The sequence below is a fragment of the Heterodontus francisci genome, chromosome 9 (genome assembly GCF_036365525.1).
Source record: "Heterodontus francisci isolate sHetFra1 chromosome 9, sHetFra1.hap1, whole genome shotgun sequence".
Taxonomy (NCBI): domain Eukaryota; kingdom Metazoa; phylum Chordata; class Chondrichthyes; order Heterodontiformes; family Heterodontidae; genus Heterodontus; species Heterodontus francisci.
The window spans coordinates 2,412,532-2,426,236 of NC_090379.1; the positions used below are offsets into that span (position 1 = coordinate 2,412,532).

General features: G+C 66.9%; 1 protein-coding gene across 7 annotated transcripts in view; it reads right to left on the bottom strand.

The window, feature by feature from the left end:
* LOC137373538 (jun dimerization protein 2-like) overlaps positions 1–11,882 on the bottom strand; it is a 90,773-nt gene extending 78,891 nt beyond the window's left edge. Inside the window, exon 1 of one of the 7 annotated variants that reach the window (XM_068038430.1) lies at positions 11,692–11,882. In XM_068038430.1, the coding sequence (XP_067894531.1) occupies positions 11,692–11,851 (160 nt within the window). In that variant the 5' untranslated portion in view covers positions 11,852–11,882. The remainder of the gene's footprint in view (positions 1–11,691) is intronic. The other 6 variants (XM_068038432.1, XM_068038431.1, XM_068038433.1 and 3 more) reach the window with 6 other exon arrangements.
* Positions 11,883–13,705: the final 1,823 nt, after the last annotated feature.

Sequence of the window (13,705 nt, forward strand, 5' to 3'; positions counted from 1 at the left end):
GGCGCGGCGGGGAGAGCGGAGGGAGGGCGCGGCGGGGAGAGCGGAGGGAGGGCGCGGCGGGGAGAGCGGAGGGAGGGCGCGGCGGGGAGAGCGGAGGGAGGGCGCGGCGGGGAGAGCGGAGGGAGGGCGCGGCGGGGAGAGCGGAGGGAGGGCGCGGCGGGGAGAGCGGAGGGAGGGCGCGGCGGGGAGAGCGGAGGGAGGGCGCGGCGGGGAGAGCGGAGGGAGGGCGCGGCGGGGAGAGCGGAGGGAGGGCGCGGCGGGGAGAGCGGAGGGAGGGCGCGGCGGGGAGAGCGGAGGGAGGGCGCGGCGGGGAGAGCGGAGGGAGGGCGCGGCGGGGAGAGCGGAGGGAGGGCGCGGCGGGGAGAGCGGAGGGAGGGCGCGGCGGGGAGAGCGGAGGGAGGGCGCGGCGGGGAGAGCGGAGGGAGGGCGCGGCGGGGAGAGCGGAGGGAGGGCGCGGCGGGGAGAGCGGAGGGAGGGCGCGGCGGGGAGAGCGGAGGGAGGGCGCGGCGGGGAGAGCGGAGGGAGGGCGCGGCGGGGAGAGCGGAGGGAGGGCGCGGCGGGGAGAGCGGAGGGAGGGCGCGGCGGGGAGAGCGGAGGGAGGGCGCGGCGGGGAGAGCGGAGGGAGGGCGCGGCGGGGAGAGCGGAGGGAGGGCGCGGCGGGGAGAGCGGAGGGAGGGCGCGGCGGGGAGAGCGGAGGGAGGGCGCGGCGGGGAGAGCGGAGGGAGGGCGCGGCGGGGAGAGCGGAGGGAGGGCGCGGCGGGGAGAGCGGAGGGAGGGCGCGGCGGGGAGAGCGGAGGGAGGGCGCGGCGGGGAGAGCGGAGGGAGGGCGCGGCGGGGAGAGCGGAGGGAGGGCGCGGCGGGGAGAGCGGAGGGAGGGCGCGGCGGGGAGAGCGGAGGGAGGGCGCGGCGGGGAGAGCGGAGGGAGGGCGCGGCGGGGAGAGCGGAGGGAGGGCGCGGCGGGGAGAGCGGAGGGAGGGCGCGGCGGGGAGAGCGGAGGGAGGGCGCGGCGGGGAGAGCGGAGGGAGGGCGCGGCGGGGAGAGCGGAGGGAGGGCGCGGCGGGGAGAGCGGAGGGAGGGCGCGGCGGGGAGAGCGGAGGGAGGGCGCGGCGGGGAGAGCGGAGGGAGGGCGCGGCGGGGAGAGCGGAGGGAGGGCGCGGCGGGGAGAGCGGAGGGAGGGCGCGGCGGGGAGAGCGGAGGGAGGGCGCGGCGGGGAGAGCGGAGGGAGGGCGCGGCGGGGAGAGCGGAGGGAGGGCGCGGCGGGGAGAGCGGAGGGAGGGCGCGGCGGGGAGAGCGGAGGGAGGGCGCGGCGGGGAGAGCGGAGGGAGGGCGCGGCGGGGAGAGCGGAGGGAGGGCGCGGCGGGGAGAGCGGAGGGAGGGCGCGGCGGGGAGAGCGGAGGGAGGGCGCGGCGGGGAGAGCGGAGGGAGGGCGCGGCGGGGAGAGCGGAGGGAGGGCGCGGCGGGGAGAGCGGAGGGAGGGCGCGGCGGGGAGAGCGGAGGGAGGGCGCGGCGGGGAGAGCGGAGGGAGGGCGCGGCGGGGAGAGCGGAGGGAGGGCGCGGCGGGGAGAGCGGAGGGAGGGCGCGGCGGGGAGAGCGGAGGGAGGGCGCGGCGGGGAGAGCGGAGGGAGGGCGCGGCGGGGAGAGCGGAGGGAGGGCGCGGCGGGGAGAGCGGAGGGAGGGCGCGGCGGGGAGAGCGGAGGGAGGGCGCGGCGGGGAGAGCGGAGGGAGGGCGCGGCGGGGAGAGCGGAGGGAGGGCGCGGCGGGGAGAGCGGAGGGAGGGCGCGGCGGGGAGAGCGGAGGGAGGGCGCGGCGTGGGGCGCGGCGGGGAGAGCGGAGGGAGGGCGCGGCGAGGGGCGCGGCGGGGAGAGCGGAGGGAGGGCGCGGCGAGGGGCGCGGCGGGGAGAGCGGAGGGAGGGCGCGGCGAGGGGCGCGGCGAGGGGCGCGGCGAGGGGCGCGGCGAGGGGCGCGGCGGGGAGAGCGGAGGGAGGGCGCGGCGAGGGGAGCGGCGGGGAGAGCGCGGCGAGGGGCGGGGCGAGGGGAGAGCGGAGGGAGGGCGCGGCGAGGGGCGGGGCGGGGAGAGCGGAGGGAGGGCGCGGCGGGGAGAGCGGAGGGAGGGCGCGGCGGGGAGAGCGGAGGGAGGGCGCGGCGGGGAGAGCGGAGGGAGGGCGCGGCGAGGGGCGCGGCGGGGAGAGCGGAGGGAGGGCGCGGCGAGGGGCGCGGCGGGGAGAGCGGAGGGAGGGCGCGGCGAGGGGCGCGGCGAGGGGCGCGGCGAGGGGCGCGGCGAGGGGCGCGGAGGGAGGGCGCGGCGAGGGGCGCGGCGGGGAGAGCGGAGGGAGGGCGCGGCGAGGGGAGCGGCGGGGAGAGCGCGGCGAGGGGCGGGGCGAGGGGAGAGCGGAGGGAGGGCGCGGCGAGGGGCGGGGCGGGGAGAGCGGAGGGAGGGCGCGGCGAGGGGCGGGGCGGGGAGAGCCGAGGGAGGGGGCGGCGAGGGGGGCGGCGGGGAGAGCCGAGGGAGTGGGCGGCGAGGGGGGCGGCGGGGAGAGCCGAGGGAGTGGGCGGCGAGGGGGGCGGCGGGGAGAGCCGAGGGAGGGGGCGGCGAGGGGCGTGGCGGGGAGAGCCGAGGGAGGGGGCGGCGAGGGGCGTGGCGGGGAGAGCCGAGGGAGGGGGCGGCGAGGGGCGTGGCGGGGAGAGCCGAGGGAGGGGGCGGCGGGGAGAGCCGAGGGAGGGGGCGGCGAGGGGCGTGGCGGGGAGAGCCGAGGGAGGGGGCGGCGAGGGGCGTGGCGGGGAGAGCCGAGGGAGGGGGCGGCGAGGGGCGTGGCGGGGAGAGCCGAGGGAGGGGGCGGCGAGGGGCGTGGCGGGGAGAGCCGAGGGAGGGGGCGGCGAGGGGCGTGGCGGGGAGAGCCGAGGGAGGGGGCGGCGAGGGGCGTGGCGGGGAGAGCCGAGGGAGGGGGCGGCGAGGGGGGTGGCGGGGAGAGCCGAGGGAGGGGGCGGCGAGGGGCGTGGCGGGGAGAGCCGAGGGAGGGGGCGGCGAGGGGCGTGGCGGGGAGAGCCGAGGGAGGGGGCGGCGAGGGGCGTGGCGGGGAGAGCCGAGGGAGGGGGCGGCGAGGGGCGTGGCGGGGAGAGCCGAGGGAGGGGGCGGCGAGGGGCGTGGCGGGGAGAGCCGAGGGAGGGGGCGGCGAGGGGCGTGGCGGGGAGAGCCGAGGGAGGGGGCGGCGAGGGGGGTGGCGGGGAGAGCCGAGGGAGGGGGCGGCGAGGGGGGTGGCGGGGAGAGCCGAGGGAGGGGGCGGCGAGGGGGGTGGCGGGGAGAGCCGAGGGAGGGGGCGGCGAGGGGGGTGGCGGGGAGAGCCGAGGGAGGGGGCGGCGAGGGGGGTGGCGGGGAGACCCGAGGGAGGGGGCGGCGAGGGGGGTGGCGGGGAGACCCGAGGGAGGGGGCGGCGAGGGGGGTGGCGGGGAGACCGGAGGGAGGGGGCGGCGAGGGGGGTGGCGGGGAGACCGGAGGGAGGGGGCGGCGAGGGGGGTGGCGGGGAGACCGGAGGGAGGGGGCGGTGGGGAGACCGGAGGGAGGGGGCGGCGGGGGGGGTGGCGGGGAGACCGGAGGGAGGGGGCGGCGAGGGGGGTGGCGGGGAGACCGGAGGGAGGGGGCGGCGAGGGGGGTGGCGGGGAGACCGGAGGGAGGGGGCGGCGAGGGGGGTGGCGGGGAGACCGGAGGGAGGGGGCGGCGAGGGGGGTGGCGGGGAGACCGGAGGGAGGGGGCGGCGAGGGGGGTGGCTGGGAGACCGGAGGGAGGGGGCGGCGGGGGGGGTGGCTGGGAGACCGGAGGGAGGGGGCGGCGAGGGGAGTGGCGGGGAGACCGGAGGGAGGGGGCGGCGGGGGGGGTGGCGGGGAGACCGGAGGGAGGGGGCGGCGGGGGGGGTGGCGGGGAGACCGGAGGGAGGGGGCGGCGAGGGGGGTGGCGGGGAGACCGGAGGGAGGGGGCGGCGAGGGGGGTGGCGGGGAGACCGGAGAGAGCAAGGGAGGGGTATCGTAGTGAGAGTGGAGAGAGCATGGGGAGATCGTAGAGAGACCAGAGAGTGTGAGAAGGAGTATCGTAGAGAGACCAGAGTGAGGACTGTCGTAGAGAGACCAGAGAGAGTGAGGAGTATCGTAGAGAGACCAGAGAGTGTGAGAAGGTGTATCGTAGAGAGACCAGAGAGAGTGAGAAGGTGTATCGTAGAGAGACCAGAGAGAGTGAGAAGGTGTATCGTAGAGAGACCAGAGAGAGTGAGAAGGTGTATCGTAGAGAGACCAGAGAGAGTGAGAAGGTGTATCGTAGAGAGACCAGAGAGAGTGAGAAGGTGTATCGTAGAGAGACCAGAGAGAGTGAGAAGGTGTATCGTAGAGAGACCAGAGAGAGTGAGAAGGTGTATCGTAGAGAGACCAGAGAGAGTGAGAAGGTGTATCGTAGAGAGACCAGAGAGAGTGAGAAGGTGTATCGTAGAGAGACCAGAGAGAGTGAGAAGGTGTATCGTAGAGAGACCAGAGAGAGTGAGAAGGTGTATCGTAGAGAGACCAGAGAGAGTGAGAAGGTGTATCGTAGAGAGACCAGAGAGAGTGAGAAGGTGTATCGTAGAGAGACCAGAGAGAGTGAGAAGGTGTATCGTAGAGAGACCAGAGAGAGTGAGAAGGTGTATCGTAGAGAGACCAGAGAGAGTGAGAAGGTGTATCGTAGAGAGACCAGAGAGAGTGAGAAGGTGTATCGTAGAGAGACCAGAGAGAGTGAGAAGGTGTATCGTAGAGAGACCAGAGTGAGAAGGTGTATCGTAGAGAGACCAGAGTGAGAAGGTGTATCGTAGAGAGAGCAGAGAGAGTGAGAAGGTGTATCGTAGAGAGACCAGAGAGAGTGAGAAGGTGTATCGTAGAGAGACCAGAGAGAGTGAGAAGGTGTATCGTAGAGAGACCAGAGAGAGTGAGAAGGTGTATCGTAGAGAGACCAGAGAGAGTGAGAAGGAGTATCGTAGAGAGACCAGAGAGAGTGAGAAGGAGTATCGTAGAGAGACCAGAGAGAGTGAGAAGGAGTATCGGAGAGAGACCAGAGAGAGTGAGAAGGAGTATCGGAGAGAGACCAGAGAGTGTGAGAAGGAGTATCGTAGAGAGACCAGAGAGTGTGAGAAGGAGTATCGTAGAGAGACCAGAGAGAGTGAGAAGGTGTATCGTAGAGAGACCAGAGAGAGTCAGAAGGTGAATCGTAGAGAGACCAGAGAGAGTGAGAAGGAGTATCGTAGAGAGACCAGAGAGAGTGAGAAGGAGTATCGGAGAGAGACCAGAGAGTGTGAGAAGGAGTATCGTAGAGAGACCAGAGTGTGAGAAGGAGTATCGTAGAGAGACCAGAGAGTGTGAGAAGGAGTATCGTAGAGAGACCAGAGAGTGTGAGAAGGAGTATCGTAGAGAGACCAGAGAGTGTGAGAAAAAGTATCGGAGAAACATCAGAGAGTGAGAAGGAGTATCGTAGAGAGACCAGAGAGTGTGAGAAAAAGTATCGGAGAAACATCAGAGAGTGAGAAGGAGTATCGTAGAGAGACCAGAGTGAAGACAAGTACTGCAGACAGGAGAGCATGAGAAGTATCGTAGAGAAACCAGAGTGAGTGAGGAGTAGTTTGTATAGTCTGGTTGCGGGGGATTGCAGTAAAGATTGGGGTGCGTAATTCTGTATCGACAGGGGGAAAGTTATTGTATAGACAGGTAGTTATTTTAGGGTGGGCATTTATGGGGGTTACTGAAGTGTTGTCTGGGGGTATTGTATAGACTGGGAGGGGGTGTGTGGTGGTTATTGAAGTGGGAGTTATTGTACAGCCAGTCGGTATTTCGGAACATAGGAAATCGGAGCAGGAGGCCATTCAGCCCCTCAAGCCTGCTTCGACATTCAATATGATCCATGCTGATGTTCTACCTCAATGCCATTTTCCGGCACTGTCTCCATAGTGATAGGGGGGGGGGGGCGACAGAGGTGAGGGGGGGGGAGGTGAGCGAGGGGGGGGGGGAGGTGAGCGAGGGGGGGGGGGGAGGTGAGCGAGGGGGGGGGGGGAGGTGAGCGAGGGGGGGGGGGAGGTGAGCGAGGGGGGGGGGGGAGGTGAGCGAGGGGGGGGGGGAGGTGAGCGAGGGGGGGGGGGAGGTGAGCGAGGGGGGGGGGGAGGTGAGCGAGGGGGGGGGGGGAGGTGAGCGAGGGGGGGGGGGGAGGTGAGCGAGGGGGGGGGGGGAGGTGAGCGAGGGGGGGGGGGGAGGTGAGCGAGGGGGGGGGGGGGAGGTGAGCGAGGGGGGGGGGGGGAGGTGAGCGAGGGGGGGGGGGGGAGGTGAGCGAGGGGGGGGGGGGGAGGTGAGCGAGGGGGGGGGGGGGAGGTGAGCGAGGGGGGGGGGGGAGGTGAGCGAGGGGGGGGGGGAGGTGAGCGAGGGGGGGGGGGGAGGTGAGCGAGGGGGGGGGGGAGGTGAGCGAGGGGGGGGGGGGAGGTGAGCGAGGGGGGGGGGGGAGGTGAGCGAGGGGGGGGGGGGAGGTGAGCGAGGGGGGGGGGGGAGGTGAGCGAGGGGGGGGGGGGAGGTGAGCGAGGGGGGGGGGGGGGAGGTGAGCGAGGGGGGGGGGGGGAGGTGAGCGAGGGGGGGGGGGGGGAGGTGAGCGAGGGGGGGGGGGGGAGGTGAGCGAGGGGGGGGGGGGGAGGTGAGCGAGGGGGGGGGGGGGGAGGTGAGCGAGGGGGGGGGGGGGGGAGGTGAGCGAGGGGGGGGGGGGGGGAGGTGAGCGAGGGGGGGGGGGGGGGAGGTGAGCGAGGGGGGGGGGGGGGAGGTGAGCGAGGGGGGGGGGGGAGGTGAGCGAGGGGGGGGGGGGGGGAGGTGAGCGAGGGGGGGGGGGGGGGGAGGTGAGCGAGGGGGGGGGGGGGGAGGTGAGCGAGGGGGGGGGGGGAGGTGAGCGAGCGGGGGGGGGAGGTGAGCGAGCGGGGGTGGGGGGAGGTGGGCGAGCGGGGGTGGGGGAGGTGGGCGAGCGGGGGGGGGGAGGTGAGCGAGCGGGGGGGGGAGGTGAGCGAGCGGGGGGGGGAGGTGAGCGAGCGGGGGGGGGAGGTGAGCGAGCGGGGGGGGGAGGTGAGCGAGCGGGGGGGGGAGGTGAGCGAGCGGGGGGGGGGAGGTGAGCGAGCGGGGGGGGGGAGGTGAGCGAGCGGGGGGGGAGGTGAGCGAGGGGGTGTAAGGGGGGGGGAGGTGAGTGAGGGGGAGGTGAGTGAGGGGGTGTAAGGGGGGGGGAGGTGAGCGAGGGGGTGTAAGGGGGGGGGAGGTGAGCGAGGGGGGGAGAGGTGAGCGAGGGGGGGAGAGGTGAGCGAGGGGGGGGAGAGGTGAGCGAGGGGGGGGAGAGGTGAGCGAGGGGGGGGAGAGGTGAGCGAGGGGGGGGAGAGGTGAGCGAGGGGGGGGAGAGGTGAGCGAGGGGGGGGAGAGGTGAGCGAGGGGGGGGAGAGGTGAGCGAGGGGGGGGAGAGGTGAGCGAGGGGGGGGAGAGGTGAGCGAGGGGGGGGAGAGGTGAGCGAGGGGGGGGAGAGGTGAGCGAGGGGGGGGAGAGGTGAGCGAGGGGGGGGAGAGGTGAGCGAGGGGGGGGAGAGGTGAGCGAGGGGGGGGAGAGGTGAGCGAGGGGGGGAGAGGTGAGCGAGGGGGGGAGAGGTGAGTGAGGGGGGGGAGAGGTGAGTGAGGGGGGGAGAGGTGAGTGAGGGGGGGAGAGGTGAGTGAGGGGGGGAGAGGTGAGTGAGGGGGGGAGAGGTGAGTGAGGGGGGGAGAGGTGAGTGAGGGGGGGAGAGGTGAGTGAGGGGGGGAGAGGTGAGTGAGGGGGGGAGAGGTGAGTGAGGGGGGAGAGGTGAGTGAGGGGGGGAGAGGTGAGTGAGGGGGGGAGAGGTGAGTGAGGGGGGGAGAGGTGAGTGAGGGGGTGTAAGGGGGTGGAGGTGTGAGGGGGTGTAAGGGGATGGAGGTGTGAGGGGGTGTAAGGGGATGGAGGTGTGAGGGGGTGTAAGGGGATGGAGGTGTGAGGGGGTGTAAGGGGATGGAGGTGTGAGGGGGTGTAAGGGGATGGAGGTGTGAGGGGGTGTAAGGGGATGGAGGTGTGAGGGGGTGTAAGGGGATGGAGGTGTGAGGGGGTGTAAGGGGATGGAGGTGTGAGGGGGTGTAAGGGGATGGAGGTGTGAGGGGGTGTAAGGGGATGGAGGTGTGAGGGGGTGTAAGGGGATGGAGGTGTGAGGGGGTGTAAGGGGATGGAGGTGTGAGGGGGTGTAAGGGGATGGAGGTGTGAGGGGGTGTAAGGGGATGGAGGTGTGAGGGGGTGTAAGGGGATGGAGGTGTGAGGGGTGTAAGGGGATGGAGGTGTGAGGGGGTGTAAGGCGGTGTAAGGGGGTGTAAGGGGGTGTAAGGGGGTGTAAGGGGGTGTAAGGGGGTGTAAGGGGGTGTAAGGGGGTGTAAGGGGGTGTAAGGGGGTGTAAGGGGGTGGAGGTGTGAGGGGGTGTAAGGGGGTGGAGGTGTGTGAGGGGGTGTAAGGGGGGGGGAGGTGAGTGAGGGGGTGTAAGGGGGGGGGAGGTGAGTGAGGGGGTGTAAGGGGGGGGAGGTGAGTGAGGGGGTGTAAGGGGGGGGGGGAGGTGAGTGAGGGGGTGTAAGGGGGGGGGAGGTGTGTGAGGGGGTGTAAGGGGGGGGGAGGTGTGAGGGGGTGTAAGGGGGGGGAGGTGTGAGGGGGTGTAAGGGGGGGGGAGGTGTGAGGGGGTGTAAGGGGGTGGAGGTGTGAGGGGGTGTAAGGGGGTGGAGGTGTGAGGGGGTGTAAGGGGGTGGAGGTGTGAGGGGGTGTAAGGGGGTGGAGGTGTGAGGGGGTGTAAGGGGGTGGAGGTGTGAGGGGGTGTAAGGGGGTGGAGGTGTGAGGGGGTGTAAGGGGGTGGAGGTGTGAGGGGGTGTAAGGGGGTGGAGGTGTGAGGGGGTGTAAGGGGGTGGAGGTGTGAGGGGGTGTAAGGGGGTGGAGGTGTGAGGGGGTGTAAGGGGGTGGAGGTGTGAGGGGGTGGAGGTGTGAGGGGGTGTAAGGGGGTGGAGGTGTGAGGGGGTGTAAGGGGGTGGAGGTGTGAGGGGGTGTAAGGGGGTGGAGGTGTGAGGGGGTGTAAGGGGGGGAGGTGAGTGAGGGGGTGTAAGGGGGGGGGAGGTGAGTGAGGGGGTGTAAGGGGGGGGGAGGTGAGTGAGGGGATTGTAAGGGGGGGGAGGTGAGTGAGGGGATTGTAAGGGGGGGGAGGTGAGTGAGGGGATTGTAAGGGGGGGGAGGTGAGTGAGGGGATTGTAAGGGGGGGGAGGTGAGTGAGGGGATTGTAAGGGGGGGGAGGTGAGTGAGGGGATTGTAAGGGGGGGGAGGTGAGTGAGGGGATTGTAAGGGGGGGGAGGTGAGTGAGGGATTGTAAGGGGGGGGGAGGTGAGTGAGGGGATTGTAAGGGGGGGGGAGGTGAGTGAGGGGATTGTAAGGGGGGGAGGTGAGTGAGGGGGTGTAAGGGGGGGGGAGGTGAGTGAGGGGGTGTAAGGGGGGGGGAGGTGAGTGAGGGGGTGTAAGGGGGGGGGGAAGTGAGTGAGGGGGTGTAAGGGGGGGGGAGGTGAGTGAGGGGGTGTAAGGGGGGGAGGTGAGTGAGGGGGTGTAAGGGGGGGGGAGGTGAGTGAGGGGGTGTAAGGGGGGGGGGAGGTGAGTGAGGGGGTGTAAGGGGGGGGAGGTGTGAGGGGGGGGAGAGGTGAGTGAGGGGGGGAGAGGTGAGTGAGGGGGGAGAGGTGAGTGAGGGGGGGAGAGGTGAGTGAGGGGGTGTAAGGGGGGGGTGAGTGAGGGGGTGTAAGGGGGGGGTGAGTGAGGGGGTGTAAGGGGGGGGTGAGTGAGGGGGTGTAAGGGGGGGGTGAGTGAGGGGGTGTAAGGGGGGGGTGAGTGAGGGGGTGTAAGGGGGGGGTGAGTGAGGGGGTGTAAGGGGGGGGTGAGTGAGGGGGTGTAAGGGGGGGTGAGTGAGGGGGTGTAAGGGGGGGGTGAGTGAGGGGGTGTAAGGGGGGGGTGAGTGAGGGGGTGTAAGGGGGGGGTGAGTGAGGGGGTGTAAGGGGGGGGGTGAGTGAGGGGGTGTAAGGGGGGGGTGAGTGAGGGGGTGTAAGGGGGGGGTGAGTGAGGGGGTGTAAGGGGGGGGTGAGTGAGGGGGTGTAAGGGGGGGTGAGTGAGGGGGTGTAAGGGGGGGGGTGAGTGAGGGGGTGTAAGGGGGGGTGAGTGAGGGGGTGTAAGGGGGGGGGGTGAGTGAGGGGTGTAAGGGGGGGTGAGTGAGGGGGTGTAAGGGGGGGGGTGAGTGAGGGGGTGTAAGGGGGGGTGAGTGGGGGGGTGAGTGAGGGGGTGTAAGGGGGGGTGAGTGAGGGGGTGTAAGGGGGGGTGAGTGAGGGGGTGTAAGGGGGGGTGAGTGAGGGGGTGTAAGGGGGGTGAGTGAGGGGGTGTAAGGGGGGTGAGTGAGGGGGTGTAAGGGGGGTGAGTGAGGGGTGTAAGGGGGGGTGAGTGAGGGGGTGTAAGGGGGGGTGAGTGAGGGGGTGTAAGGGGGGGTGAGTGAGGGGGTGTAAGGGGGGGTGAGTGAGGGGGTGTAAGGGGGGGTGAGTGAGGGGGTGTAAGGGGGGGGTGAGTGAGGGGGTGTAAGGGGGGGTGAGTGAGGGGGTGTAAGGGGGGGTGAGTGAGGGGGTGTAAGGGGGGGTGAGTGAGGGGGTGTAAGGGGGGGTGAGTGAGGGGGTGTAAGGGGGGGTGAGTGAGGGGGTGTAAGTGGGGGGGTGTAAGTGGGGGGGTGTAAGTGGGGGGGTGTAAGTGGGGGGGTGTAAGTGGGGGGGTGTAAGTGGGGGGGGTGTAAGTGGGCGGGTGTAAGTGGGTGGGTGTAAGTGGGCGGGTGTAAGTGGGGGGGTGTAAGTGGGCGGGTGTAAGTGGGCGGGTGTAAGTGGGCGGGTGAGTGGGGGGGTGAGTGAGGGGGTGTAAGTGGGGGGGGTGAGTGCAGGGGTGTAAGTGGGGGGGGGTGAGTGAGGGGGTGTAAGTGGGGGGGGTGAGTGAGGGGGTGTAAGTGGGGGGGGTGAGTGAGGGGGTGTAAGTGGGGGGGGTGAGTGAGGGGGTGTAAGTGGGGGGGGTGAGTGAGGGGGTGTAAGTGGGGGGGGTGAGTGAGGGGGTGTAAGTGGGGGGGGTGAGTGAGGGGGTGTAAGGGGGGGGGTGAGTGAGGGGGTGTAAGGGGGGGGTGAGTGAGGGGGTGTAAGGGGGGGGTGAGTGAGGGGGTGTAAGGGGGGGGTGAGTGAGGGGGTGTAAGGGGGGGGTGAGTGAGGGGGTGTAAGGGGGGGGGTGAGTGAGGGGGTGTAAGTGGGGGGGTGAGTGAGGGGGTGTAAGTGGGGGGGTGAGTGAGGGGGTGTAAGTGGGGGGGGGGGGGGGGGGGGGGAGGTACAGGCTCCTCCTGTCACTCATCCGCCGCCACTTTCCCAAAACAAACTTTCAGCAACTGAACAAAGTTTCCAGAATAAACGGCGCAACTTCATCGCAAGCTTGTAAAAAGTTTTTGCACTGAGGATGGGTGAAAGCAGCCAAAGACTCTGCCAGGACTGAAGTGCGGAGAATCTGCAGGAAAAGATCATTCTCCGCAATATGAGCGGAGCTGCCGCCCGGTCTCACCTTTCCGCTGCTGAAAGATGCACAAAGCGCCTGAAATACCTGCAAGTGTGTCGGAGAGGCTCCTTCTCCTGGACTCGCTGTAAGGTCGGCGGAGGAGGTGCGGGAGCCCGAGTCCTTGCATCACCCTGTTTTTATGCAGCTCCGAAAGGCTGGGAGGGTTTGGGAATGCGGAACCTCTCCGTCTCCCAACACACGTCATTCCGTCTCCGAAGCTCAACCCTAGCGACCAAAACAACAAAGCAAATTCAGCGAAACTGGAGAGCAACCAGGATACAAATAAACAGAGAGAGAGAAACACAGAGAGAGAAAAAACAGAGAGAGAGAGAGAGCGAAAGAGAAAAAGGAGAGAAACAGAAAGAGAGAGAAAAAAGAGAGAGAAACAGAGAGAGCGAAAGCGAAACAGACAGAAACAAGCACAGCGAGAAGGAGAAACAAACAGAAAAACGAGAGAAACAGAAAGAAAACAAAATAGAGAAACAGTTTGAGAGAAGGAAAGAAAAAGCAAGAAAGAAAAAAAGCAAGAGACAAACAGGGAGATGCAATGAGAAGGGATCTAGCCAGGTTAAAATGGAACCAAAGAGTGACTAGAGGAGCTGTATCAGAATAATGGGTTATTTTTAAGGGCTCCTTGGATGACAAGGGAGAGAGAGATTATGAAACAAAAAAAAGAGGATGTATGATAAATGTCAGGTGAATTCTTCAAGTGAGAACCCGGCCAAATACAATAGGTTAAGAGGAGGGAAATACAATAACAGTCAATGTAAAAGGGAACCCAAAGATCTTCCACTGGCCTGTAAATATTAAGTGGGTGGTAAGAGGTGGAGTGGGACCAATAAGAGACATAGAGGATAATATATGTGTGCAGGGCAAAGCTAATATACTTAATGAGTATTTTGCATTGGTGTTGTTACGACCAGGTGAGGAAGGGGTCTCGGGATTCCCTTTCACCCCTTCTCTGGTTTGACCACAACAAGGTTTATCCTTGGAACACAGTGATTCAACTTCCCACCTCTGTAAGCACTTCCTCCTGTTCCTCTAATTATAATTGCAACTTAACCAATCAGACAGCTTTTCTTGAGTTTAAACAAGAAAGATGTAAGTTTATTAACCTTAACACTCTAAACCAATTAAAATTACTAAAATACGCGATGCAGCCACGCCCCACATTCACACAAGAGCCACACGCACAAATAGATTACAGAGGGAAAAACAGAGTTGGGAGGTTGGAGTAGAGTCCTTAATTATTGAAATTTAAATACAGAATCTCACTCTTAGTGTCTTTAGTTGAATTGTAGTCCTGAAGTCCACGCTGGGCCACGTGCATAGTTCAGGCTTGCTTCTATGGTTCTGGAAAGCAGAAGAGGGACTTTATCCTTGTCTCCTAGCTGCTGGCTGTACTGGGCTGTAGGTTTGAGGCTTCTCTGGGACTTTACTGGAGAGAGGAAGAGAAAGAGATGTTCTCTTGCTGGATCTCAGTTACTGTCGGCCTTCTGAGTCACCATTCACAAATCTCCAGAGTGGCCCGAGCAGTCATGTGATATGACCACTTCTTTGTATTTGAATCAGAATCTTCCGGAAGGGTCTTTGAAATTCAAGGCTCTCCCCACAAGATGTTCAGATATACTGGGGGGGTGGGGGGTGGGGGGCTGCGGTTGGCTCTTTCAAAGTCAATGGGTGTCGCTGGCTTTTGGTGACCACATTGATAAGGCTATCCCAGATAAGTGAATCAGAGAGCAACCCATTGTTCTGGCTAGGCTGAGTTAATCACATCCTTCTTCAGCCTGATCCTTTGGGTTTTTCATATGCAAATTATGCATAGCCATCTTGGCTGCTAACTGTTCTGTTTCAAAAGTTATTTTCAACAATCTCCAAGAAAAATCTCAGGCAATATTCCACACAATAAAATGAATATTTCCATTTGGCATGTGGGTTTTCATCTCAGTGTTCACGAAGAAAGAGGAAGCTGACAAAATATCTGTAGAAACAGAAAGAGTGGAGACAATGGATAGGGTAAAGATTAAGGGTGGGGATAATAAAAAGGCTGGTTATGCTT